This window comes from Mobula hypostoma, chromosome 2 (genome assembly GCF_963921235.1).
Source record: "Mobula hypostoma chromosome 2, sMobHyp1.1, whole genome shotgun sequence".
Classification (NCBI taxonomy): domain Eukaryota; kingdom Metazoa; phylum Chordata; class Chondrichthyes; order Myliobatiformes; family Myliobatidae; genus Mobula; species Mobula hypostoma.
In genome coordinates this window covers 195,510,576-195,538,145 of record NC_086098.1, presented here as the reverse complement: position 1 = coordinate 195,538,145, position 27,570 = coordinate 195,510,576, and the positions used below count along the sequence as shown (strand labels likewise).

Sequence of the window (27,570 nt, the reverse complement as noted above, 5' to 3'; positions counted from 1 at the left end):
CAAGTAGCATCTGTGGAAAGAAAAGTAGTTAATCTTTGAAGACCCTTTATCAAAACAGATGCAAAGGACCTGAAACGTTAATTCCGTTTTTCTCCATGGATGAGTGTTTCCAATATTTTGCTGTTTTTATTGTCATTGCGTGGAATGATTTACCTTAGTGGGGTGGTCTTGATGCTTGGTACTTAGATTCTCCGGCATTTCCCAACAACGTGTTGATAGATTGAGGATAGCTGTAGCAGCCATATGTGCAGCTTCGGCTTCATGAGCATAGTCATAGTTACTGGATGAGGATGAGCTTTTAACATAGTTGGTAGACATACTGTGACTGGGTGAGGAGGCCTTTGAGAATGGTTTTGCTGTGTGAAAAAGCATTGAATTTCAAAAATGTCAAGAAAATTCTACTCCCAATAATTTGAATATTAATTCTATAGTTTACAAAATAGTATGGATCACATCAAGAGAGCTAGCTGTTGGAGATCTATATTATGAATCGTTCCAAGCTTTTCAAGCATAATATGATGTTTCTTATTAATCTGGCTGAGATGCTATTGGAAATAATCATGAAGCAGATATTTAAGTCAAATGTTTATATGCCTTTCAAAAATCAGTTTTGTCCTTTTGTTATACTGAATTTCCATGCTAAATTGCTAATAACACAATCAATTTAGTAGTACTTAATCTGAAGCATGAAATAAATTGGTTTTCTGTCACTCTTAATATCACTGACAGTGACTGCAATTTTTAGCTTTCATTCAATGTTAATATTCGATTGTTTTGGGTTTTAAAACACATGCTTACATTTATAGGTTTTCGGTGAGCTTTCAGATGTTTGAAGTTTTGGAGCAATCACACGTTTCCCAAAAACTTGTGCGTCAAAACTAGCATAATCAAATGTGACCTTGGAATACTTCTCCAACTCCTTTGCTAGGTTAGCACGAGGGGTAACTGGCAGCATATTAGGTCTATAGCTGTAGTGCGGAATCTCCAACTGTTTCACAAAGCACATCGGCCTGGAAATTACAAGGAGTTAAAAACTGAATGGCAAAGCTCCGTCCAAGCCTGTGTCACATTCCATTGATTTCGAAAAAAACATTGATAATGCAAAAGACAGCCTGAATGTTTATCTATTTTTCACAAATCATGTTAATTTGTGCTAAAACATAATCCTATTGATATTTCCAAGAGTGGAAATGTGAGAACAACAACTCACAGCGAAGACTGCCACTGGATTAGAATTACTCTATTGTCAACAATAAGGGACACCATATGGCAATCTAACTCTATGTCAAACGTCAAAAATTTGCTGAGGTTGATAACTTGTTCCATATTTTATTACTCTGAGTTTCTTAATATCAGCAGATTCACTGAAAACATGGAATTAGCACAAAACTGATATTGTATGGTATATTATATGAATTAGAATAGTATTAATCCTTAATGACATACTATATGAATAGACACCACACTGATAGAATATGGAATTTTATATAAATTACCCTACAACAGATGAAAAGTCATGTATTACTGTATACAAAGACTACTGTATCTTAATTCCTAATGAGTAAACTTATCTAATAAGCTTTAGGTATGTTCCCATATATCTGAAAATTGTATTATCTACTTTGAAAAGATCAACTTCATTATAATATTATGTAGAACTTTCATCCGAAAACTGATGATATAATACAAAGAACAGTTTATACTATTCTTGAATCAGTGCCTATACTATGATGTCTGGTAATTATTTCCTGATAATCTAAATAGCACTGCACAGAAGGTCTTTCTAATTTGCTTTAACTTTTGCAGCTCTCTTTGCATTAGCGCCTTTGGTGGTAAACATACCTTAACACTCGGTCAGAACTTTGGCTGCTTTTAGGAGATTCGTTGTTATGTTGCTTCTCATGAGATTTTGCTAGCTTCTCAGCAGCAGCAATAGGACATCCTGAAAGGCTGTGGCAAAAAGAATAGTAATTCAGATTATCTTCACTTTTCAGATTGGCCCCAAAAAAAAATAAAGTTTATAGAAACATGGGGCTATCTGTGTAATTGGGTCCTTATGAACCTTTAACAAATAACTTTTGATTTCAGGCATTTCTTTGTTTTAAAAGCCATGGTTATTGTGACGCTATTACAGTTTGGGGCACCAGAGTTCGGGGTTCAATTCTGATGTCATCTGTAAAGAAACTGTACATCCTACCCGTAGACTGCATGGGTTTTCCCGAGGTGCTTCGGCTTCCTCCCACAGTTTAAAGGCACCGGTTAGAAGGTTAACTGGTCATTGTAAATTGTTCTGTGTTTAGGCTAGGTTTAAATCAGGGGTTGCTGGGTGGTGCAGCTCGAAGGGCTGGAATGGCCTATTCCCCACTGTATCTCAATAAGTAAACAAATAATTGTGCATGGGGAAACAAAAACAGATACAAATACATTTATTTCTGGACTACAATAAATTAGAACAGTTGTAACATTGTGTCAAGTCATGCTAGTGGTGGCCATGGTTCCAAATATGTCACACTAATCAAATAATGTAAGTCCTGGACTTAGACACATATGCTATGAAACTGGGACTATACATACTGAATAAGTCCTGGCACTAGGAGTCAGAGAATCAAAACTGTCATTAAACCCCACCAACGGACTCTCCATGCAGTCCAGCAATGGGGTCCAATATTATTTATTTAAAATTTCAAAATGAATTTCATTTTTAAAGAAAATACATATGTAAAACAGATCTTCCAAATTAACATTTTCTTAACGAGTTACATTATTCCCATTATTAACATTGGAACATCATTAATTATCTTTCTAATCCTGAGGCAAATACTTCATGGGTTTTAGCACATATTTCAACTAATTAGTGAAGAATGGCGAGAGGGCCCTCGCTTCTCTCCTCCTTCTCAGATCCCTTGCAGTGGGTGCAGCATATTAAACAATTACAGACAATTGGGTGTATGAGTCAAAAAAAATCCTTACCTCCTGTGTGTGTTTCGGTTGCTATTGACATGTCCCTGTCCTGTGCAGCCTGGTGTGGGACACTTGAGAACATTTTCATGCATGGCGAGGACTGAATACGCAAAGAAAAAGCAAAATGTATCAAAGACTTACTGCCTTTTTGTAAACACTATCACAACTTCACATTGGTGTTCAGAAAAGCATTGTTACAGCAGATTTTTTAAGATAGCTTTGTCTAACCTGAATTTAAATGGCTATTCCTTACAAGTGAGCACTGGCAGGGTACTTGACCTTGATGGGAGGCAATGGTCGAGAGGCTGGGCTAGGATTGTAGGGGGTGCTGGGAGGATAGAAGGCAGATAGGGTGAACAGGAAACATACTGAGGAATAGCACTGTCATATCTACCACCAATGCCCAATGATTTCCAGAAGGAATTATTGGATTGCTATAAGGGCAAAAATCTTAATGATTTTCTTCTTCCTTGCTCACGGGCATTGAAAGTAACTTTATTATTTAAGGTGCAGCTAAGTTAGCACAGAGCAGCAGTTGAACGCTGTGGTCTGTCTAACTCAGTATGTACTTAGTTTGCATAGAAGTCAACAACTGAAGGACTTTTTATTTTCTTTTAACCATGTGCCTATGACACAATAAGGTGCAAAAGAATTGACTGTGTACAGTGCCATCAATGTGAATGGCTCCCAACAGCAAATCAATGGAAACAGGATGGTACTACTTGAGTGACTTTGGCCTGTGTTGACATTAAATACCAGGATTGTCAAATTTAATATGTGATGTATTATTGGCTCAGATCACCTCACCACCTCCTCTAGTCTCATTCTAAACTAAAACTGCTGGCGTTTAGAAAGTTATTCTATTTAATTTAGGAAAATTATATCACCGATTATATAAATAAAAAATGCATATATTTCTATCACCAAAAAGATTTTATCCCTGTGTTAGTATTGATATAATAGTAATTTCGTCTACAAGGAAAGCAGGACCTTTTATACATTGCTGTAGTAGTTCCACAACCAGAGTCCTAGGTCCAAACACCTTCAGCTCTTTCTATCATGACTTTCCATCCATCATGAGGTCGGCAGTCAGATATTTACTGATGACTGTGCATGTTCAGATCTGCTCTACTCACTTTCTGGAGGTATTTTATCCTTGTGCGGGCATCCTGAAAGACTACGATGGTGTGGATACAATCCTGTCACGTGACCGGTACCATCACAGCCGGGGGTAGGGCACTTGATTTCCCTTTTCTCTGGTCTTGAGGGATCTACACAACAGCAGATAAAAAAAACAGCAGAACTGTGTGTTATATATTGCTAGCCAAAGTTGCAGGAAACATGTGATACATAATTTTATGTTGGCAGCAGAAAACCAGAGCAAAACCTGTGTTCTTGTTTCATTCACAATCTCTGCCTTAATGAGTGTACACCAATCAAACTATGTTTTATTGAGACACAAGAGATTTTGCAGATGCTGGAAATCTTTAGCAACACATATAAAATGCTGGAAGAACTCTACAGGTCAAGCAGCATCTATGGAGGGAAAGTTATCCTGATGAAGTTTCTCAGCTGGAAATGTTAATCCCTCCTGAGCTGTGGAGTTCCTCTGCCATTTTATGTGTGTTGCTTATCTCTTGCTGAACTGGGCCAGTGCATAGTAAGTTAAAGAAAAATCACAGAATAGATTTGCATGCTAGAAACTATTAGTTATCTCATGCACCCAAGAGTTTCCTATGAATGTGCAATTCTTTCTTAACAGATTTATGAGTTTTTGCCTGTAAGTTAGTACTACACATTTGTTACTCTTTGTATGAAGAACTCCATGATGATAAGTTATAAATTTACTTTTGCTGGTTTGGATCAGTATTCCCACGTACAATTAGCCAAGTTTAATTTGAAATAGTGTTCAGGACTTAATTTTTTTTTAAATTATGGTGATACAGCACGGCCTTTCTGGCCTTTTGAGCCACGCCACCCAGCAAACCTCAATTTAACTCTAGCCTAATCACAGGATAATTGACAATGATCAATTAACCTGCCAACCGGTATGTTTTTGGACTGTGGGAGGAAATCGGAGCACCCAGAGGAAACCCACGTGGTCATGGGGAGAGTGTACAAATTCCTTACAGGACAGTGGTGGGGTGGTTGCTGGTACTGTAATGTGTTGTGCTAAACTCTATGCTACCATGCCCCTCCCCCCACCCTGGCATTTTGTATGCTGTTCCTTGTTTTGAACACAACTATGAAGTCTCTCTAGCCTTCTCATGTGATAGGCAAATCTTTTGCTGATGGATTTCTGAAGTTTCATTCAAGTGAAGTACAAAGACACTGAACTAACTGTATGTTAATGAACATTTGAGGATACATTTTAAATGATAATCGTTTCATACAATCTTCACTGAACAAAATGTAATTCAATTAAATATGGAAAATTACACGGGTTGCAGTTGATTATAGTTGATAATGAGTGTAAAAAGCCCATTATTCCAAGGCCGTGAATTATAATTCCTCTATTCAGCAATGTGAAATTAAAAAAATATATAGTTCTTTCCTACAAATTATTACTTAATGGTCATTTCAGGATGGATTTATATCTCAAAAATGAATCACACATGGAATAAATAGACTACTGCATTATTCATTGGTGTGTTACTGATGCTCTTTCAATTGTATCAAAGTCCTCTGCAATAATTTATTGTTCTAACACATAGTCACAAATGGCTTATTCTTTATGCATTGAGTCTCTCATACTGAAATTACTACATGTGACATTAATGTATAAACACTTAATGCCTTTGTCTGAATTCCGCACTTGCTATTTCAGCAGAAGCACTACCCATTTATTTTAAACAGGTAAATGACTCCATAAAATAGAAGAGTCAAGAATTTCAGAATAATGTGTTAAGTATTTGCACTGTATCACGGCACCACAATTTCATGGCTTCTAATTTTTTCTCTCTCTCTCTCTCTCTCCTTACTTGTCCTTGTTTGCTGAACATCGAGGCATATCCTGGTATACCGCAGCAACAACACTTTCTACATCCAAGAGAAAGGATTTTGCAGAGAGGCATCTCTGAATGCTGACAGGACGATTTAACCACTACTGTTATGCCCCCTTTTATAGGCAGACTTTTAATAGAGGTCACTTACTAGTGATTGGAATCAGGGACAAAGGCTACTTACTCTTTATCCTTCCAATATGCAGAGGACAGCTCCCAGAGCCAGCCTACCCGAGATCATTGCACAGCAGTGCTGGAAACTAGACCTTATCTACAAAGCACCATGCACTGTGTTAAGTCAGTAAGTCATCCTGTAACCCATCAACTGGATACATTATAGATAAATAAGAAACCACTTCATTTCAAGTTCTCTTCACTTTTTACAAATGTAAAATGCGAGAATGCCAAAATAATCAACTGCTGTTTTTTCAATGTTTTGTGTTATTGAACTATACTTGGTTGAATAATTCAGAGAAATGTTTCAATGTGTTTAATAGCTCTGGCTTCAAAGCTAGCACAGCTGCAGAGTCTGTGTAATTTTCTCAGTGTGTGATCAGCTATTTTATGCATATGGTACGGCACTTTTTATGCTCAATGTGGTGGAATAACAATGTACACTGCATTGAAAATTAAATTCATGTACATATAATAATCAAGTAATTGTCATCCATGCTACTGCCTGCCACTTACCTTTGCTATAAAGACTCTTCCTGATGGAATCCAAAGATTTGTTTGGCTTGTCCTCAATCTGGATATGCCTCATTTGTTCCACTGATATCCTGGACTCTCTGCTTAGATCTTCTCTTTTCATCTTCACCTGCTCAGCTTTCAAGGCAATGGCCTGCTCAAGGAGCCCAAGATTTCCTTTTGTCATCATGTCATACATTTCAGACTCTTCAGTTATTGCAGGCTTTGGGTGTAAACTTTTGCTCTCATCAGTGCACTCCTCCACACTGTCCTCTGCATAGGCTGAGTTTTCTGACTTTGGTTGTCCTTCACAACGAATTTCATGTTCTGTCTCTTGTGCTACCTGCATGACTACTTCAGCACTGTCCTTGCATTGCACATCTGTGGTCTTGTTCTCCTCCACATCCTGTTTATCAGCTTCATCAAACTGTTGATGGAAAACAATTGTCTGCTCACTACAGTGAGTGGAATCAGTGGAGTCCTTTAGTTCTTTACTTTCTTCTTCATTTGCTTCATCAGCAGATGGAAGCATATCTTTGCCAGCGTGCTCTTCAGCTGAGTCATGATCCTGGTCAATTTCCTTTTCACATTCAGAATCTTCAGTTACAGGCTCACTTTCAATAATTTCCTTCCCAGAATCACTTTCTTCTTCGGTTGCTTCCTGATGCATGCTGTCTTTCATATAAATGCAAGTCTCATTAGGTTGCGGCTCGCTGTTACTTGACTTTTTGTCTGGGAGTGATGGAATGGCAGTATCGTCCACTATTTTGCCAAGATTTAGAAGTGATTTGGCAACTAATTCCTGATAGCTAATAAAATCGTCTTTTCGAGTGCTGACATTCTTGGCTCCATCCTCCCAGTAAGGTCTATCATCTAGCCCTTTATGCCTTACCTCTGCAATAAAACATTTGTAAGTTAAATATTCATTATAATTGTGCACATTCAGAAGATTTAAACTTCTATCAGTAAATGTATTATTATTCCGATGATTGTAAATGATATTGTTCAAGGGAAACCTTGTAAATGCACTTTAATAATTAGATAAGTGCAAAACTTGTGAGCACATGATAGATCCTGAAGTGAAATGGACATAACTTGGTGACTTCGAGAGTTTTACTACACATTACAATTTCATCATCTTTTACAGATGCAATATGAACACAAAACAGTTACTATTCTAAAAGATCTCCTATTGCCTTGATCAGGAGTCACCTAAGTCCAGGTGTATGGATATTCTAGATTTATTTTAAGGGAAGTTTGTTCAGTTTTGCTAGCTCCTTTAAGTTGTTGCTAAATTAATCCACAGGAGGAGAGGGCTAGCTAAACAATTTCACACAATTGTAGCTGGTTTGACTTTAGGGGGGAATCCAGTAAAGTCATTTTATTGCAGTAGCAAAATAGAACAATATCTGGGTTATGACAAGTGCCATCAAACGGATAAATGTATTGCCAGGTTTCATGGCATTTATCAATATGAACAGAGAGCTGTTTCTTTTGCTATACTGTCCATTCAAAATGAATTGCAGTATGGCTGTAAAATTGTTGATTTTTACTGCACCTGGTACTAATTCTGCTCTTTCAGTTTCTTCCATATTTCTTTCTTCTTCTTCATCTTCTATTTCTTCTTCAACTTCAAGTGCTTCTTCTGATTCATCCACAATTGATTCCTCTTTTATCTCTAAATCATCCACACCATCACTGTCTCCATTATAACCTTCATCCAAGGCAAGTTTCAAAGGATGGGATTTCCTTTTGGTCAGAGGTTGATCAGAATCAGTGTCCTGAATTTTCCTTTTCTTGGCTAAAGGGCAGCCTTGTGAACTTTTAATAAAAGAACAATTCGAAGGTTAATTGAAAAGCATCTTCTGTTTTTACAGCATGAAATATTGGATCTATACACTGATTTACTTTAGGTTGCTTCACAAACTTCAATGTATTTATGAAAGTTATTGGTATATTCTGGCTTTAAAATTAGACTACCTGGTATTAAATACAAAATAAACTCCATTTCTATCTTAGTCAAGGTGTTAACATATTTGGAACATACTTGCATCAAGTAAAGCAGTGATTTACAAGGGATAGTCCACATGGCTGGATGAGGAGGTGATGCTGATGTTTGAAGAGGGCAGGGCAGTAGATGTAACATAGAAGGACAAGGTCCTCATAGCAGGTTGACCCAGAAGCGTGAGGGACATCTTGATTTGGTAGACTAGATTCAAGACTGGATTGGCCATGGAACAGAGAGGGTAGTGGTGGAGGGGTGCTATTCTGATGGGGCTCTGTGACCAGTTGTGTTCTATAAGGAAAATTGCTGCTATTTGTGATAAATCAGTGATCTGGATGAAAATACATGTATAGGTGGGGTAATTCGTACATATGCAGACAACACACCCACCCTCTTACTCTGACTTCTCATCTCTTTTTTCCAGGCCTGGTAATGGGTCTCAACCCAAAACATCAGCTGTTCATACTTTTCCATAGATGCTACTTGACCAGCTAAGTTCCTCCAGCATTTTGTGTGTGGTGCTTGGATTTTCAGCATCTGCAGATTTTCTGGTGTTTGTGACACCAACAGTCGGTGGAGTATCGGAGTAATGAGGAAGGTTGACAAAGGATATAGACTCATTGGAAATGCAGGCAGAGAAATGGCAGACTGACAGCTGTGAGGTGTTGTACTTTAGGAGGCAAAAATACAGGAAGTGTCAGAATCTTCAGGAAATCTGACGTACAGATGGAGGTTGGGGTGCGTATCCATTGCTTCCTGAAAGTGGCATCACAAGGGATAGGGTGGTAAAGAAGGCAGATGTATGGCATACTTGACTTCTTTGGCTGGGGTTTCAAGTATAAAAGTTAGGAAGTCAAGTTGAGTTGAATAAATCTTTGATTAGGCCACAGTGTGGAGTACTGTGTGTATTTCTGGTTGCCGTATTACAGGAAGGAGGCTGAGGATGTTGAGTGTGCAGGTTCACCAGGATATTGTCTTGATTAGAGAGTATTAGCCATAAGGAGAGACTGGACACACTTCAAGGAAGTGTATAAAAGAGAGGCACGGATAGGGTTGATACTCAATCCCAAGGTGGAAATGCCAAATACATGGTGGCATAGGTTTCAGGTGAGAGCGGGAGAAGTTAGGAAATTTATGAGGCAACTTTTTTTATACAGAGTTGTTATAGGTACCTGAAACGTGTTGCCAGGGTAAGTGATGAAAGCCAATGCAATAGGCACATGAATAAGCAGGGATTGAAAGTATATGCAGGTACATGGGATTATTTTGGATTGGCATCATGGGCTGAAGGCCCTGTTCCATACTATACTTGTTCTATGAACATGTTGGGGACATTTTGCTCCTGTAGCCTATTCACCTATTCATTGCTGAACTGCGAACTACTTCTGAAGACCTGCCTTTGTTCTGTATCCTTTAATAGCTTTGGTTATTAAAAATAATTAATTCTCAAGATATGCTTTCAATGCTATTATTTTTAAGTTCATAAAATTGGGAAGGTTTACCTTCTGTGCCGTGCGTATTTTCCACTGGCATGTCCTGAGCCATTGCATCCTGGAGTTGGGCAGCTGAATGATAAAATTATTATAATGTTAAGAAAGCACAAAGCAACACACTGTCAATCTTTTCATTTTAATTTACTTAACAGGAGTAGTGATGTTTCAGCAAATAATTTTAAAGAACAAGATACATAAGAATAAGATAGCACAGGTAATTTTATAAGCTTTAAAATTCTGTTGTAGCACAATACTTAACAACTGTTCAGAATTCCAACACTACTTTAATAGAAGCATAAATTTATTTATTATAAAAAGGATTCACAGCTCATTATTACACTGTCTAGGCCAATGAATTTTTAAATAAATACTACGGACAGAGAAAATGTCATTCCCCAAAACTCAGAAATTAGATATAAATGCAATAGATAAAACTGAATATTTATTAATATAAGAACAAATCTCAATTTTTAAACTGTAATTTTTCCTTCTTCTTAGGATCCTGATGTAAAGCATAATTTTTGCCACCATGTACAGTAGTTCCAAGTAAATCTAAAGTTTTGAATTAGTGCTATATTGTACTTTCCAAAGCCAATTGTTCAAAGCCTACTAATTAATTTTTAACTGGAGTGATCCCTGCATTTTTTCTAAAGAGGTCACACTAAACTTTACAAATTAAAGTGAACATTCCTTGGCTTTCTCCTTCGTGCCTAACTTTTTTAGATAAAGAATTATGCTAACAATCTGATTTAGTCTGATCTAAAATCACTAAATAAAAACTTATAAAAATATTATCAGAGAATTTGTGACTTTTATTGTTTCCAGACTTCTCCTTCTAGTAATGATAGGGATAGGTTTTAAATTAACAGGCTGATCTTCCTTGGGACAGTGCCAGTAAATGAGCCAATCCATTTTGAGGGCTAAACTTGATAACTACCCTACCTAATGCAGGCATTACAAATATGCACCCAATGTGATTCACAGGTTCTGGCTTATGCAGTACTGATGGCCCAAGTGCCAACTCAGCCAACTGCATATTGGACTCTGGAATGGGAGAAATGCAAGGAATAGAGTGCTGGTTAAGAATGATAGGAAATGGTGGGAAAGCAAGGGAAGGTGATGAAGCCCATTGTAGTTGTAGTCTGCATTACCTGCATGGACCCATGAACAATGGGGAACAAGTCTATGAGATTATATGCATTATTATTAAAGTGTTTTGCTTGATAGGGTTAATCAGAGTCTACCTCACGTCATCAGAAGATAATGTTACTTACACAGAAATTCAACAGCATAATATTGAAAACTTACTGAAAACTTTTCAGTTTTCACAGTCCATTTCATGTCACATCAAAAGCTTTACTGACACTTCCTGTCACAAGTCATCTTTGTGATCTAGCCACAAAGTCAACCCCCATGTACAAGCTTTTGACATATCTATCATTAGACTTTCATGGAATGATGTAGTCAGAGTCTTGGTGAATAGGTAAACATTTACCTGTACTCTGGAGCGCCTCTTGTCTAAGTCCCCTTATCTCAACCCACATCCAAATGGCTACATTGACATTTCTAGAGGTAACAGGTTTATAAGAAATTAAGTTGAAGCCAAACTGAATATTCAGAACACATCATACCTTATATCCTGTCCCACAGGCTCCACAGGAACTGGAACCAGAAAAGAAACTTAGTTTTAACATTTTTATGAGCTAATTAACCATTACTTGTTCAATGTCATATAATCAACATTTAAATCTAATCATGAAATAACATTTCAAACTGAAGAGTAATATTGAAATGGTTGGATATTTCATTAGAAGCGGGGTGAAAATTGCACTATCAGTACAGATACAAGAGCGGGCTTTATAGGTGTAGATGTACTAATTAAAAAATACCTACATTGTTTAATGAACTTGCAATAATAAAATTAGCATTAAAATTATTGTAAACCTCCATCACTAGAATTGATTACAAAAACATGAAAGAAAATAAAAGATAGTTACACATACTTCTGATTCCCTTTGAGCGAGTACGCAGCCTCTTTTCATCAACATCTTGGTTCATCTATAAACACCAAATTTTAGTTAATGGACTCAAGGTTTACTTTTCCCTCAAACATGTGCAAATTATGCTATAAAAAGTCATGTCGGTTTTTGAAGACATGCATGAGAAATTCCTGCGGTTTTATTATAAATTATTATGGTGTAAATCCTTATGATACTCAAACAAAATGTTTCCCTTCATTAATTTAATGGAAGTACTAACTTGTTTATCTTAATGTATTAGCTAAAATAGCAGAATAAGTAAATTGCTGCCAAAATTGGCAACAGCAATTTGCATTTCTACAGCACTCCTAATGTAAAAACAAATCTCAAGAAGATTCATTGTAGTGTGACAAAATAGATTTTAAATTAATATAAGAGATAGTAGAAGGATGTGGTCAAAGTGGATTTTAATGGGGGTTAGAAGGACAGGGAGATGAGAAAGTAGAGGAATTCAGAGAGGAAATTCCGGAACTGACACCCAAATGGCTATAATTAAGACTATCAAAATATCAAACATTTTAATGATAACATTGTTGATAATTATTGCTGGGCTATACTTTTCAAAGTAACTCAGATATAATTAAGATTAGTTAATATTTAATATTAAGGCCAGAAAAGTGCCATGCTGTGTTATTACATCAGCAATAAAAGAAATGCAATTAGTTTCTATTTTTAGTGTAAATTCCCATTGGTAGAATGGTTTGCACTTACTGCAGTGGAGCAGGTGTGGGATAAACTGCAATTCTATTTATTAGGCTTTCAAAATACAGCACTTCAGCATTTTGATGATCTCAGAGGGTTTTTTCACAATAGACATATTATTTTTCATTACAGAGACATAAGATCAGCTAAATGACATTTTAACATTTTATTCGCATATATATGGAATCTGGCAGCAAGGCAAATTATATATGGTATGACTCCTCAATTGCTGTTTTCAGCAAATAAACTGTTAAATTGATGCCACGTAAAACTCTAATAAGTAATACACAGACCTACTAAGTTTAAATATTTGTTGGTATGCCAAGAAGAAATAATATAGTATACATCTCCTGAATTTTAATAGGAAAAGGCTGAGAAGTTTTGAGAAGGATGGTTTACAATAAATGGTTTACATTAAAGCACTCCAAATCATGTGTTTGTATACAATATGGATATAGCATTATGGACTTCATGAATGTAGATACTCAATGGCCTTATAAAGAATCCGATATATTGTTAGATGTAGTCTATTGTTTCAATGCTATGTCATTCCTTTTAAATTGTCTTACATATCAACCTCGTAAATTTGACAATAATCAATTAAGTTTCCTTCTGTGAGTGGCTGAAAAAGATAAAATGAGCAAATAATCGTGGGAAATAACACCTTAAAGTAAGACAACAGGATCTTGAATGTCAAACTTCTATACTTTTCAGCTTGCAATACTTGCAATATTCTAAATGCAAATAAAAAAATCTTCCAGATCCAACAGTGCTATACAATCAGGTTGTTGTTCTGAACACAACTCTATAATATATGTGTGAAGCAGATTGTCGAGTACATTATAAGCAATGTGTATGGCGCATTTATCACATTTATAGTGTTTACATGTCAATTTACATGAGCTGCAACCAGGAACATTGCAGGATTCCATCACTATTTTCAATATTACCTCAGCAAATATGAGAAAGAGTAAAGCCTTTTGTCACCTTGGTGTGTTTGCTGTGCAGGCTACTGGGTGTTTCACACGTGCTGAGCGTCTCAGTACTGCCGTTAGTCCAAGTCTGATTTAGCAGCTCACCTCTAAATTCATTTTCTGTGATTTAAGATAAAACAAGATTATTCTCTTTTTTATGGGAAAGAAGCACTCTGAGACTGCTCAAAAGACAATTTATAGTCAACTTGAACACATTCTGAAAATTTGCCAAGCTTCGTGAGAGAAAAATGCCTCGTGTATGGTGAGTAACATGCAAACTAGCTATTTGGCCATCAGAGGCACAGCTGCTACCCTGCGAATCCTGCATAATATTAATGAGATCACTCATCTCTTTTTAATTATTCTTCCAGCTCATTGTACAAATGATTGAAATAGCATTTTAAATCTATATCTAGCAATAACATTTACTAGTAACTTATTCACATCATTTGACTGTTGCACAACTTAATTCAACACCCTACGTTTTCTAATTCCATCTTCCAACGAATAATGCAATTTACATGTCAAACCAAATGTTATTTTAAAAAAAAGCACTGCATTTGAATGACTAGGACCGAGGAATTTCAAGATAACGTTTGCCCCACATAAAACAACATAAGAATTAAGAGCAAGAATAGATGACCCAGCTCTTTGAGCTTGCCCTGACATTTAGTAAAATTGGGATTCAGTCGAAAACTAAAAAAAATTGCAGGAAATCTGAAACAAAACCAAAGGATAGAAACACTCAACAGTTCAGGCAGCATCTGTGGGAAGAGTGTGATGAAACATATTCAACTTGAAACATTAACATTTTCCTTTCCACATATGCTATATGTCTTGTGGAGTGCATCCAGCATCTTTTTTTGTTTAATGACTGATCCTCAATCTCAGCTGTTTTCCTGCATTATCCCTTTATTCCCTGATTTCATTAAATCCAGAAGTTTACTGGCCTTTGTAAAGTGAACTCAGTGACTGAGTTTCAATGTCCACCAGGATATGGAATTCCAAAGCTTTACCGCACTCAGACTGATGAAATGATCTGAATGACTTGCCCTCTAAGGATGTGCCCCTTGGCCCCAGATTCCTCAATCTCAGAAACATGCTCCATCCTCTGTCTAGTGCTTTCTAAGAGTAAATGAGATCACAGCTAATCCCTTTAAACCTAGGCCTATTCAACTAAATTCCCTTCATATGGCAAACCTGTCAATGCAAGAACTAGATAGGGATGCTTCAGTGTACTCATTCTCCCACATGTATACACCTTTTAGTTAAGCAGAGCAAAACCATGCACAGTATTCTAGTTGCAGTTTCACCAATGTATCTTACAATTGGGAGAAGGCCCCTTCTACTTAAATAAGGCCATCAGTTCAACCTCACTGCCAGAGGGGCAACCCATTTAGTCCAATTTCTTTCTTACTGTCTTTAATCCCTTCAATTTATTCTTTTTTCACACATGTTCATTAACCATCCTTTGATGCTTTTTGCGAGTAACTTATTGTTAACATACCAGAACATCTTTAGCATGGGTATTAGAATCCTGAGGAAACTTGGGTGGTTACCATGAAAATAAGTAAGCTTCACAAAGGTAGCACCCTAAGTCAGGATTGAATCTTGGTTCCTAGTGCTGTGAAGCAGTACTCCTGTACTCATAAAAAACAGCTTCCTGGTTGCTTGTTGCTTCTGCATGTACACTAGGCCCCTTTTGAGTATCAATTTTGACCAAATATCACCAATTGAAGTACATTGTTTTGTGCACTGAGATGGAAGATCTCACATTTTATCATACTGTGTTCACTCTGCCATGTTATCTCTTTAAAGTCTCTCTGCATCATTTTACCTATTGGCAATTCCATCCTGGTTTTGGACCATCAGTAAACCTGGACTCATCCCATTTGGATCCCTTCAATACATGTTGACATAGATTCTGAAGAGCTAGGACCAGCCTCTAAAGTGAGAAAGAGCTGTTTATTCCCATGTTTTGCATTGTACCTTTTAACTAATTCTCAATCCATGCCAGTATATTATTGCCAATACCATGTGCTCCAATGGTATTATCTATCTCACATGTAGATACTTTTCAAAAGGCTTCTGAAAATCTAAATTCAACAACACCAAATGGTGACACAAAATCTATTCTAACCATCACAACCTCAAAGCAAAGCTCCTGTCGTTTAGTCAAACATGACTTCTCTTGCATTAATCCTGTGTCTCTGCTCGGTCCTTTCATTCTATTCTAGGTAACTACATTCTTCAATGAGATCATAGACATATAACTTTGTAAAAACTGGAGGTCTATTTGCAGTGATGGGTGTTTTAAAAACAGTAATTACACCTGACATTTCACTTTGGATGGTTTAACATTTAAGAAATACAGAAATCCACCGACAAGCCAGAAATGTATGCTGCAGAGAACTTGTTAGTTACATCTTTTGTTTGCTAACAATGAAGTAAACAGTCCCCATACAACCAAGCACACGTCCTAATCTGAATCAAGAATGCTTAGATGCATGAAATATTTAAATCATTCAATTACGTGCACGGAATTTAACAGGCTAAAATCAAGCAATTTATCAGTATAGATTAACTAATATTAACCCTTCTGCTAGAGCAATTAAGGAATATATGGATAAAAATGGGAAGAATCTCATACCTCATTGATCATCTCCACAAAATTCTTGTCACTATTTCCACCATCCCTATTGAACAAATATTTCTCAATCAATTGTTACTTTTCCATAAGCTAATTGAATAGATACAGGCAGAGCTTCCAAAAGCTGCCATCCCAGGTCCAAGAGATTTCACTATGTTTGCATGACAGTGAAAAAATCTGGGTGCCACATACTTCAATATCCTATATTTTCAAGTTCAAGGCTAAATGCCATATGATGAAACTTCAGAATGCACACTGACTGTTTGTCATTCTTTGTCCATTTATGTAAACAGTAGTTTTTTTTGTAAATTCTATTGTATTTATTTTTTTCCTGCAAATGCCTGCAAAAAAATCCTAAGGTAACATGAATGTACATATTTTGATAATACAATTACTTCAAACTTTTAACACAAGCAAAAAGGCACTTGCAACTATGTGTACACATCCTCCCTAAGGCATTCAATGACAAGACCATCAACGTTGGATTCATCCTTGTTCTCAACTCCATGACTTCATTTCATTCTGGAATTTCCAGGTGGTTAGGTATAAACTCAACAACAGCTCCATTTAGTAGCACCTTTAACTTCCAAGTGACTTCAGAAGAGTGTTAACAAAGAAAAAAAAGTGAAGCTGTGACACACAATGAGACATTAGGGCAGTTAAACAGAAGCTTGGTGAAAGAGACTGGTCTTACAGACAATGTTTAGGGAGGGAAGTAGTTAGGAGAGAGATTTTAGAAGCTTTAATTTCACATTCAAGACTTCGAGTCAATGAAAAGAATTGCTTGGGCATGTTTTATATGCTACAAGCCTAACATGACTTGAAAATCAAAATGTTCCGCACCATTACCTACACCTAACAGGCTCCTTTTTCAGTGTTCTTAATGAGCCAACTCAATTAAGCAGACATGAACAGATTTTTCAGATGGAAGGAAGGAACCCTAAACTTTCTTGTCAACTTGTTATTTACACATACACAAGGGGAAACAGTGGATTCCTGTTAATTGGGACAATTTGGCCCAATTAAGCAGCTGGTTAAAGTTTCATAAAAATGATCAAAATATATAAAAAAGACAAACTACTGTTGAACTGTAACAAATTATCTACTTAAATGAAATACAGAACAAATTAAAACACTACCAATACTACTAGAGTATTATAAAACTGTTTAATTCCTAATAGTTATTGACAGAATTCATACAGTGTACTCTGCCATGTTCTTTTCATAGTCTGTAAATGAACAAAATCAGCACAGACACCTAGTGCAGCTAATGGACTGCCTTCATACAATGCTTTTGACAATTTCATCCTTTAACCCTTCATATTCATTGTAAAACTCAAAATGATTGCTGATGCCTTCAAATTCTGGAGGCAATTTTGGGCCCCTCATCTAAGAAACAATGTGCTTACATTGGAGAGGGTTCAAAGGAGGTTCACAAAGATGATTCTGGGATTGAAAGGCTTATGATATGAAGAGTGTTTGATGGCTTTGGGCCTCTACTCATTGGAAATCATAAGAATGAGGGGAATCTCAATGAAACCTATTGAATAACGAAAGACATCAATTGAGTAGATTTGGAGAGGACGGGCGAATCTAGGACCAGAGGACACAGACTCACAATAGAGTGTCCAATTAGAACAGAGAGGAGGAGAAATTTCTTCAGCCAGAGAGTGGTGAATCTGTGAAATTCATTGCCACAGCCAGCTGTGGGGGCTGTCTTCGGGTATTTTTAAGGCAGAGGTTGATAGATTTTCTATTAGTCAGGGCAAGAAGGGACACTGGGGCTGAGTGGGAAAATGGATCAGCCATGATGAATTGGCAGAGCAGACTCGATGGGCCAAATGTCCTACTTCTGCTCCTATATCGTCTTCATAGTACCTAACTTGTTGAAGTAGTGAAATCGTTTCATTTTCGTTTCAGGTTGTTTCTGGCATCTCCAGGCCTGAATACTTGAAATTGCAGAGGGTAAAACAGTTCACAGTTGTCTTACTGCTTACTTCTTGCCAACTATTAATGACAAAAATCATTGCTTTGGAACATAATGACACTATTTAAAAACTCTTTACTCTAAGCATAGTGTAGTGTCTAATGGCCATGCAAGTGCCAGTGACTGCTGCTTGTTAGAAACTATTCAGCAACAGTCTCTTATCCCGAATAAGTGACATTGTGTCCCAAATAAGCAGCTGTCCTGAATAACCAATGACCCAATTAACTGGAATCCACTGTATTTTAACTCACTTCCTGTAGTAGACCAGAAGTTTAATTGCAATGTTTTTGGCTGCTTACACAAAAATAATAAACATATTGTTTATGCAGCTGTCTATGAAATAAATAATTATTTGATTTCAGCAATACACACAACATGCTGGAGAAACACAGCAGGTCAAGTAGCATCTATGGTGGGAAATCAACAGTCAACTCTAGAACTTTGCGTCTATTGCTCATGATTTCCAGCATCTGGAGAACCTCTATGTGGATCAGAATGATTTTTCCTTCCACATACAAAATATGATTCAATGCTGAAGAACAACAAAAGACAGTCCCACTATTGATATAATTTTGCATTATGCAGTTCAGATATCGGTAGCCAGGTCTTATTGATTTCACATCAAAAAGTTCTAATTAGTTTTTTTTGTAATTAGAAATAAGACAGAAGGGATCATTGTTATTTGATGAATACATACTAGGAACACTGCAATGGAAAAGAACAAAAAAGATAAAATCTCCAGCTGACCAATGAATAATTATTTACTGTATAGCTTCTGACTGAGGCTCTTAAACTGAACGGTACCTGAAACAAAGCACTGTACTCCCATCTAGATGCTACCAGTTTAAGCCTTGGCCAAAATTGACATTCATGATAGCCTGAACTAAACAAAATTATTTCTTTATGGTGACACTTCAAAATAGTTACTCAGTAACTGTTTTAAGAAGTATTTCTCCTAGTGGAAAATGTGCAATTTGACAGGTTAACAGTAACTGAAGAACTAAATGAGGGGAAGTCTTCCTATGTAGAAAATTATTAATGTGTTTTGCATTTCTGCATGCTAGTTTGGTTTTTGTTCATTCTGTACTAAGAAACAAATGCCAATAAATTTCATTTTTATTTTGTGCAATTCTTTGTCATTTACCATATTTTACAAACATATCCCCCAAACTTATACATTCATAATTTAGCTCCAATAATTTATAGTGATTTAAAACTTTTCCATTTACAAGGGAATTACACAGGTTCCAGTGAATTTCCTTTTTCAATTTTTTAATGTATGCATGGTGCAATTCATTTTTGATAAAGTAAAACAGAATAATGCATACATTTAAGCATACGTAATTTAAACTCTTTCCACTTTCTTAAGCCATTGCAATTTCCATGAAAATCTTTTTCCATTTGTTTGAAATAAATTATATATTTAGAATGATATTTGTCACAAACTAGCAGTATGGATTTGTCAGTCTAAATGTATGACGTTTCCCCAAAAGCAATCTAGTCTGTTGCAAATATGAGCGTGCATATGTTTAATGGACTGTGTTCTGTCTATAAATAGTCAGATATTCCCTTTTCCATCCTAAGTTTTCCATATGATATTCTCCTCAAACTTTACTCTCTTTCCTTTCCAGGGTAAAGCACTTATCCAGAAGTTACTACTTATGCACCACATATGGTTAATTTCCTAGGTGCAACAGCAGACTTAACTGCAACCCCATCTGTTCCTTTTCCCAGAAAACAAGAGGAAGGAATAGGATGCAGCTGACATCTTACCTCCTGCACAGATGTACATACCAACAAAAATTAAACAAACTTTGACTATTTTGTGTCTTCACGTTAACAAACTACTCTATTTCATTTGATTATTATCTTTAGTAACATAATTTACTCCCTGGTTTGTAAATAGGATCAAAAAATTGTGGTAGGAGATAAACTAGTTTTTTTTTAACCAAGTCAAAAGCATATAAAAAGTGCTTCTTCTTTGCATCCATATAAGCTTCAAAGAGATGGCATGATGCATTTCATTGTGTTATATTTTATGCATACAAATTTGAAAGCATTAAGCTGTTTTTTTTCCAGTATTATGCAATTGAAAATTGACTTTTCCCTGAGCCAAACACAATAACAACTACTTCCAGGTCATTTCATGCCATTCTGGAAATTCAACCAGACGCTTCCCTGCGTGTGAAGCCATTGTGTAGGAACCAGGACTAAGTTGTACTTGCAGCATTCATCTTTCATCAGTCACGGGACAATTGTTTCACTGTTGTTTCACTGAACTAGCATATGTGTAAAGTGGATCTCTGACTTGCCTTTGAACCCCCTGCTCCCCATCCATAGCACAGTTCTGACGTCCCCTGAACTCACTGCTGATGGAAGCACAGTGTATCCCTGCCCCTGACAACTCTCTCCAGTTCCCTGGCAGTCCTTACCTTCTGATCTCCTGATGGTCCTGATCCCCTTGGGCCCCACCCATCCATCTCATGAAATTTTAAATCTCCCATACTCCCCTCCACCAACCAATCTCTTCCTTCTCTCTAAGCCACCTTATCCCTCCTTTCACTTTGTTAAATCAATGCCAAGCACTGAATCTCGTGGGGGATCACCATCTGACTTTGAACTCAAGACTCTAATCATTGGTCAATATTCCCCACTTCTTGCTTCCCAGCCCCTGGTTAACAGCTCACTGTTACACCTATTTAGTGCACAAATTTAGATACATTAGAATTTTTTGACTAACTGTTATATAGGCTCAATAAAGGAATAATATACAGGGAACATGCATTTTGAAATAGAAATTAGTACAAAAATGGTTCTATCCATGAAAACTATCTTTCTGATGTGTAAATAGTTTTCAGATATAGTATACTTGTTTATATTTTAGGAACTTAAGGATTCAGCCAACTACACTGAACTGAAGCAGATTTTTTTTGAGTTTTCAGCTCCAACTGAAAAGAGACACTGTAAACTCAAAAGTTTACATACTGTACAATGAAACACAAGGTGAAGTCTAAGTTTTTTTTTGCCTAATGATATGGGTTGAAATACATGAAACAGTGTTTGTTTAAGTTTTGTTTTCTTTAAAATTCTCATAGAAATGCTCACAGTCACCCTTTTACATTGCAAGCAGTCACCATCAGAAAGTCAGTGCTAACAATCTGGCAGATTTTAGATATCTGCAATAAACTACAAACAATTAGTTTCTGCTATACAATTTTGGAAATAAGATTTTCAAAAGCCTCTGCTTGACTATAAATTCTTGCCATAAATAGTGAATATTAAATTTCAATGCATTTCAGAAGCTGCAGCTCACAGTAGCAAAATAGAACAATCAACACTGTTGACAAGATTTAAGTCAGCTTAAGTTGGTTGTTGGTATTACTCAAACAGAACAAAAGTAGACAAACTGCTTTAATTTGCTTTCTTTGATTAGCTTTAATGTATAATCCTAAAACATGTACAAAATCGAAAAAAATAAACCTTTTTGAAATACACAATAGGAATAGTTCAGTAGGTTGTCACGTTTATCCTTTGAGTAGGGCAACTGCGGTTACTTCTATATAAAAGTTATAACGTTCAGCTTATTGAAGTTATAGTATATATAAAGTTTTTTACTAGCTAACAAACATTCAAATCATTTGATCAAATTCAGAGTAAGCAATTGCATACACATTAAAAAATGAATCCTTCGTGACTCTTCTCATGTTATGCATATTTCAATTTCAAATGTGACAAGTGTAGTGAGGTTAAACAAAGGCTTCCTGCTGACTACACTTACAGAAACCATGTGATTCTTTTCTTGCAAATGTAAATGGCTCCTTTATAGTTTGCAGGAGATATACAGTACTACACATGTTTTATGTCTCATCCTGTACTTGAATTTTATTATACAGTTTGAGTTTAATTAATATTTCAGATCAGAACTGAAGGATCTCACCTTCAATATTACTCAAGCAGCTAAATAAAACTGGTATACACATTTATTTTCTCAAAACTGTATACAATGTGAAGCATTGGTAGGACTTAAACATTATTATAAGTGAATCAACCCTTTTGTTATAATTACTAATTTCTACTTATGTAAACTTAAAAATATCTAAAATTCCTCAAAGCAAGTTCACAAATTAAGAGGATTTAGAGAACAATATCTTTGATTTCAATATAACAAATGCCCAGGCAACTGTGAGTGAATAATGGGCTTCCTCTCTGCCGCAATGATAGGATTTGTTTCTCTAGGTTAAGTACTTTTTTTCACTGATTATTGACCATGCTCTTTGGAAAGCAAGAAGCTGTTTCAAACAGCTGTTCCTTTCTCACAGCTAATTGCTTTTTTTCCAGGTCTTTACTAGCAAGTCACCTGTTCCTGTCACTGTGTAATCAATGATAGAAATCAGCACTTTCCCACAAATCAGGCAAACAAATCTGTGCAGCGCAAGTCCTAGAGTACGCCTCCATTAAATTACCTGACGGCACTGTAAACACTTTGCCAAGTGGCTTTGAACTAAAACACAAAACAGTTAATAGATGCCCGGTTTCCAATCATTTTACATTGAGCAATGGAGTATTCATGCATGCAAAATCTCCATTTTATTAACACCAGAATTTGGCCAGAAATGTGCAACTGTTAGAACAGCAAACTTCATGGAACTTACAATTAATATAATGATTGTTCTGCATATTTTATAATTTTGCATTATAAACTTCAGAGAATATGCGGCACAGCTTAGAAGAGTGAATGAAATATTATTTAAAATTCATGTGAAAGAGCAACTTTAGGCAGTCAAAGAAAGTAGATAAGTAGTAGATGATATTTTAAAAAGAAATATGATAATTTTATAATATTGTCAAGTAAAAAATGTTAAATCAGCTAAATTACACTTGGCATAATTACTTAAATACTTTTCTACATCCATGCAAGATTTCAAAGCTGTTTGTCTTTTTAAGTATTCCTGTAAAAGCTCAGGATGTTTTCATGTTGCATTATTTGTGCAGACCTTGCTTTCCTGCCTAAACTGTACGGAATGAGTTTTCTAAGAGCTGTGGGTCCACCGGGCAGAGAACACAGAGGGGCAAGAAGCAAAACCAATAATGAAGCGAAAATGTTATCTATGAGTACTCTCACCTTTATTTGAAAAGCTGCCTCATTGTGAAACCAGACATATCAATGTAAAAGTCTTCCACAGAAAGAAGATGGAGAAGTCACTCCTGATTCTGTATCTATGTAACTTATCTCTATGCTACGCAGTTTTCTGTATCACGAAGAGTCTGATAGTTCAAACAAAACAAACAACCCAGATATCAAAGCAGCACCACAACCTTCTTTTTACTTGAGAGTGTGTAGAATCAACTTTGTTGAGAGGGTATTTATGAAATAAGTGTGGGTTAATCACTCCTCAAAATTATTTGCAGAAAAACACTGATAGCAGAACTAGACAAGGGAAAGGAGGTCTGAAAGATATTGCTAAAGTGATGTAAATTCAACCTGAAGTATCTTCTATTGACAAACAGATCAGCTGTGTCCGTACACAATCAGAGAATAGAAGAGATCCAACAATATACTGTTTGTAGCTGTAAATTAAGCTCTCACTAAGCTGTCCCAGTTAAACAATTTGTTTCTCCCAACAAGGCTGGGTAAGCAGTTTCAGTTATATTTATCAGACTTCAACAGAGGCCAGGAACACAAGCTTTGTCTTCCTTTGTCAGTAGAAGAACATTAATATTGACTTACCTTTTCCCCACAGCTATTGTCCACCTCGGTGAAATGACATCACGGAAAGCAATAATGAAATCTACAGCAGGGGTTGGGCCACGGCAGTCCACAACGGAGCATGAGACATGTGGTGGGTGAATTAAATATTTGATACTCCAGTGTGTTGCATAAGCCTGCTAAAGGCTGTGTGTCATTTACTTAATGACCAGTCTCATTAGTTAGATTGCAGAGAAGGCTTGATGCATTTTCTGTGTAAATACACTACCCATAAACCCTTGGGGTTGCAATATATCTGTTTACTCTATGAGGAGAAATGAATTTACTGTATACCACCTAATAGGTGGTCCTTGAAATTTAAACACCTCAGAACTATAGTTTCAAATATCCTGAAACCATTGAGTTTTAATAAAGGACATACCACTCCACTGGTTAATACTTCCAATCTGATTAAAATTTAGACCATAAGGTTACTTATTTGGATTTATGATTTGAACTAAAAGATTGTTAATGTCACACTATCAACCTACCTCCTCTAACCATACTTGTGGTAGAGTCCTAGGATTCCTATTTGAAACACTGTAAGCGGCCCAGGATATGACAGATGCCCTAGGTTATCAAAGCTACTTCCTTTGTTGGCTTCAAACCTTATTAGAGGCAAAGGACAGCAGCCATTCATTAAGATCATTTGAGATTTGCATTCAAATGCCATTTTCTATCTCACTTTACAGGTTGTGCATATATTAAGCTTCAGCAAGCCAATCTCCTCTTGCCAAAATTCTATTAAATTTTTATCTCTAAGCACCAGGCAGTATTATACATTGCACTTCTTTTGTTATGCATTATGGCTGAAATCAATCAGCAATGTCTGGTGTGGATCAGCTGTATCATGCCATTTTTAAAAAGAATAACAAAGAAACAAACAACCTAGCAAAGACCACAGCACTATATGCACAGAAGCAAATCTCAACTAAAAGGACACATCTAGAAGCATTAAAACTTTGCTTTCCTATAGCATACTTTTAACTTATATTAATAAAAAATGATCACACAATTGAACAACAATTGTTGGAATCAGAGCAGAGAAAGACAAGGTACAATTCTAGACTAAATCACATTCGGGGAAGAATTTGAAGTGAGTCATGAATTTAAATGAAAATAATTACAGCACAATCATTAAATTGTGTGAATGTCTCTACTCAAGCAGAAACTTAGCTCTGATTGTGTAAAATTTATTTGTAAAGTATCAGTAAAACTAAAAGAAAATTTCTTCACAACAAACACCTTGGACAGCTCCCCCGTCTGTGTACTATCAGCTGAGTACAGGACAAAGACATGGTTCAGCACTTCAGTCAGCTCAGGCATTTTCTACTGAAGTGCAGAGAGCTCAAATTACCACTGCAAACACAATTTCAATTTAAAGGATTTTGTTAATATTAGCTATTAGAAAGTGTAAATATTGCAAGTGATCGACTACTGAAGTTAGAGTGAAAATACTGGTTTAATGAAATTTGATTTTTAAACATCCTAAACTTTTAAAAACTGGTATAATTTATTTAAGTATTTCATAAATATAAAAGTATTTTTAAGTAAACAAAACATATTTACGTTAACTGAATAATGCCTTGGTGAAATTACCAAAGTCAGTAAGTACAGCTTACATTTAATAACTCTCATTTAAGCATCATTTAATAATGTCATAGGCAATAATTTTATGTCCATAAATTCTAATAGCTCAGTGTTGTGCCATGTGTTGAAAAGTACAATTATTGGTGTTTTTGTCTAACTCTCACTAATTTGCTCACTTATGATCAAAGTGCCCCCCTCCAGGTTATAAATTTAAAACTTTCACAAAATGTTGTTATTACTTAAAAATCGATGTCAGCAAAAGTTTTATCAATAATGTTAATGAAAATGGTGCTAAACTTAATCTATATACTGCTGTTAATTTCTTTTGGTTTTATAACTGCTAAATGAAACTTTTACTGAGACTAAGCTCTGAGTTAAAAACTTTTTTGCATAGTTAATTAAGGAAGCTCCTTCAATTACCAGCTGGAACTGAATTCATTTTTCTTGTTAGTCTTACAACAGATTTCAAACCTATGCAGATGGGTAACCCTAATTCACCAGACTACAATTAGTTCTGTTGTATGCTGGATGCAACTGGTCAGCATTAATATTGTATACGTAACAGCTGAGCATTTGGAATGAAACCTGCCCGTGGCAGACCCTGGCAGATGGAAGCAGCATACAGAAACTTTTAATAAGCCTTCAGGCTAACATTGTCTTAATGATCCCTGTCAGGCGCATATCACAAACACTGAGGAGACAAAACTTCTTTGTCTGAAGTCCACAAACAATATTATATTCCTTTGATTTTTTTTCCATAAGTGGTTTTAAGGAAACTAACATTCCAAATTATGTGTTGCATACAGGCTGTCCCTGGATAACGAATGTATTCCATTTCTACAGACTCCTGTAAGTCAATTTTATCAGTAAGTCAGAAGTACACAAAAATCAATCGATACTGTATGGTAACCATAGCTCAACAGTATTGCAATGAATGGCATCTATAGCACGTAAGACTAATAACACAGAAAAATTACTAAAGGAGAGAAAGAAAGAGAGAGAGAGAGAGAGAGGGGAGACTAGTTCTGCCATTTGTTGGAATGAATGCATCTACATATGCTGAACTTTTGAATTTAATAATATTATGGGAGGTCATTCCTGCGTTAGGGGATGTTCATAAATTGGGCATCCGTAACCTGAGGACTGCCACTAGACCAACTGCACGAATCTACAAATCTACACACCTTGCTGTATAAATTAACATTATTCAAATGACACAAATATTATCTAAAAGTAGTTTCACAAAGACATCAGTCAGAGCCTATAAGATAATGGAATGATTAGATCAAAAATACATAACTTATACTGTCCATAACAGCACAAAGTTGGTTGGTATTATTCCATTTAACAAGTGCATAAAAAAATCTCAATTCTGTTCAATACCACCTGCTTATTTTTAAATCCCTTTACCTGTGTAAAGCCCAGAACTGACACTATAAGAGGAAACATTATAAGTAAATGATATATATTTTCTACCAACCAAGAAATGTTCCACACAGCTTCATTCTTGCTAGTCTCTGTATATCTGGAAGAACAGTACAGAAGTGAGTTTCATTCCTGGAAAGTTTCTGCCAAGTGCATACAACTTATCAGTTGAAGGGGCAGCGTGGCCTGACAGCTGCACCAATCACAGCCAATTTTGCACATAATTAAAATTCAATGCAACAGACTGAGAGCCAATCCTGTTACAGCAATGCTGTGTACACAACACAATTGTCATTCAAGATGAAGACA

At 36.1% G+C, this 27,570-nt stretch overlaps 1 protein-coding gene across 5 annotated transcripts in view; it reads right to left on the bottom strand.

The window, feature by feature from the left end:
- The window catches only part of LOC134336470 (myelin transcription factor 1-like), a 63,918-nt gene extending 36,575 nt beyond the window's left edge, over positions 1-27,343 (bottom strand). For 2 of the 5 annotated variants that reach the window (XM_063030738.1, XM_063030760.1), the window contains exons 1-12: positions 27,317-27,343; positions 13,877-13,983; positions 12,152-12,206; positions 11,780-11,810; positions 10,158-10,220; positions 8,209-8,471; positions 6,654-7,544; positions 4,098-4,232; positions 2,971-3,061; positions 1,843-1,950; positions 799-1,010; positions 154-356 (exon numbers count right to left, since the gene is read on the bottom strand). In XM_063030738.1, coding sequence (XP_062886808.1) covers positions 154-356; positions 799-1,010; positions 1,843-1,950; positions 2,971-3,061; positions 4,098-4,232; positions 6,654-7,544; positions 8,209-8,471; positions 10,158-10,220; positions 11,780-11,810; positions 12,152-12,206; positions 13,877-13,983; positions 27,317-27,341 — 2,184 coding nt within the window. In that variant the 5' untranslated portion in view covers positions 27,342-27,343. Of the gene's footprint in view, positions 1-153; positions 357-798; positions 1,011-1,842; positions 1,951-2,970; positions 3,062-4,097; positions 4,233-6,653; positions 7,545-8,208; positions 8,472-10,157; positions 10,221-11,779; positions 11,811-12,151; positions 12,207-13,876; positions 13,984-24,228; positions 24,405-27,316 lie in introns of those variants that run through there. The other 3 variants (XM_063030730.1, XM_063030747.1, XM_063030755.1) reach the window with 2 other exon arrangements.
- Between the last annotated feature and the right edge of the window lie 227 nt (positions 27,344-27,570).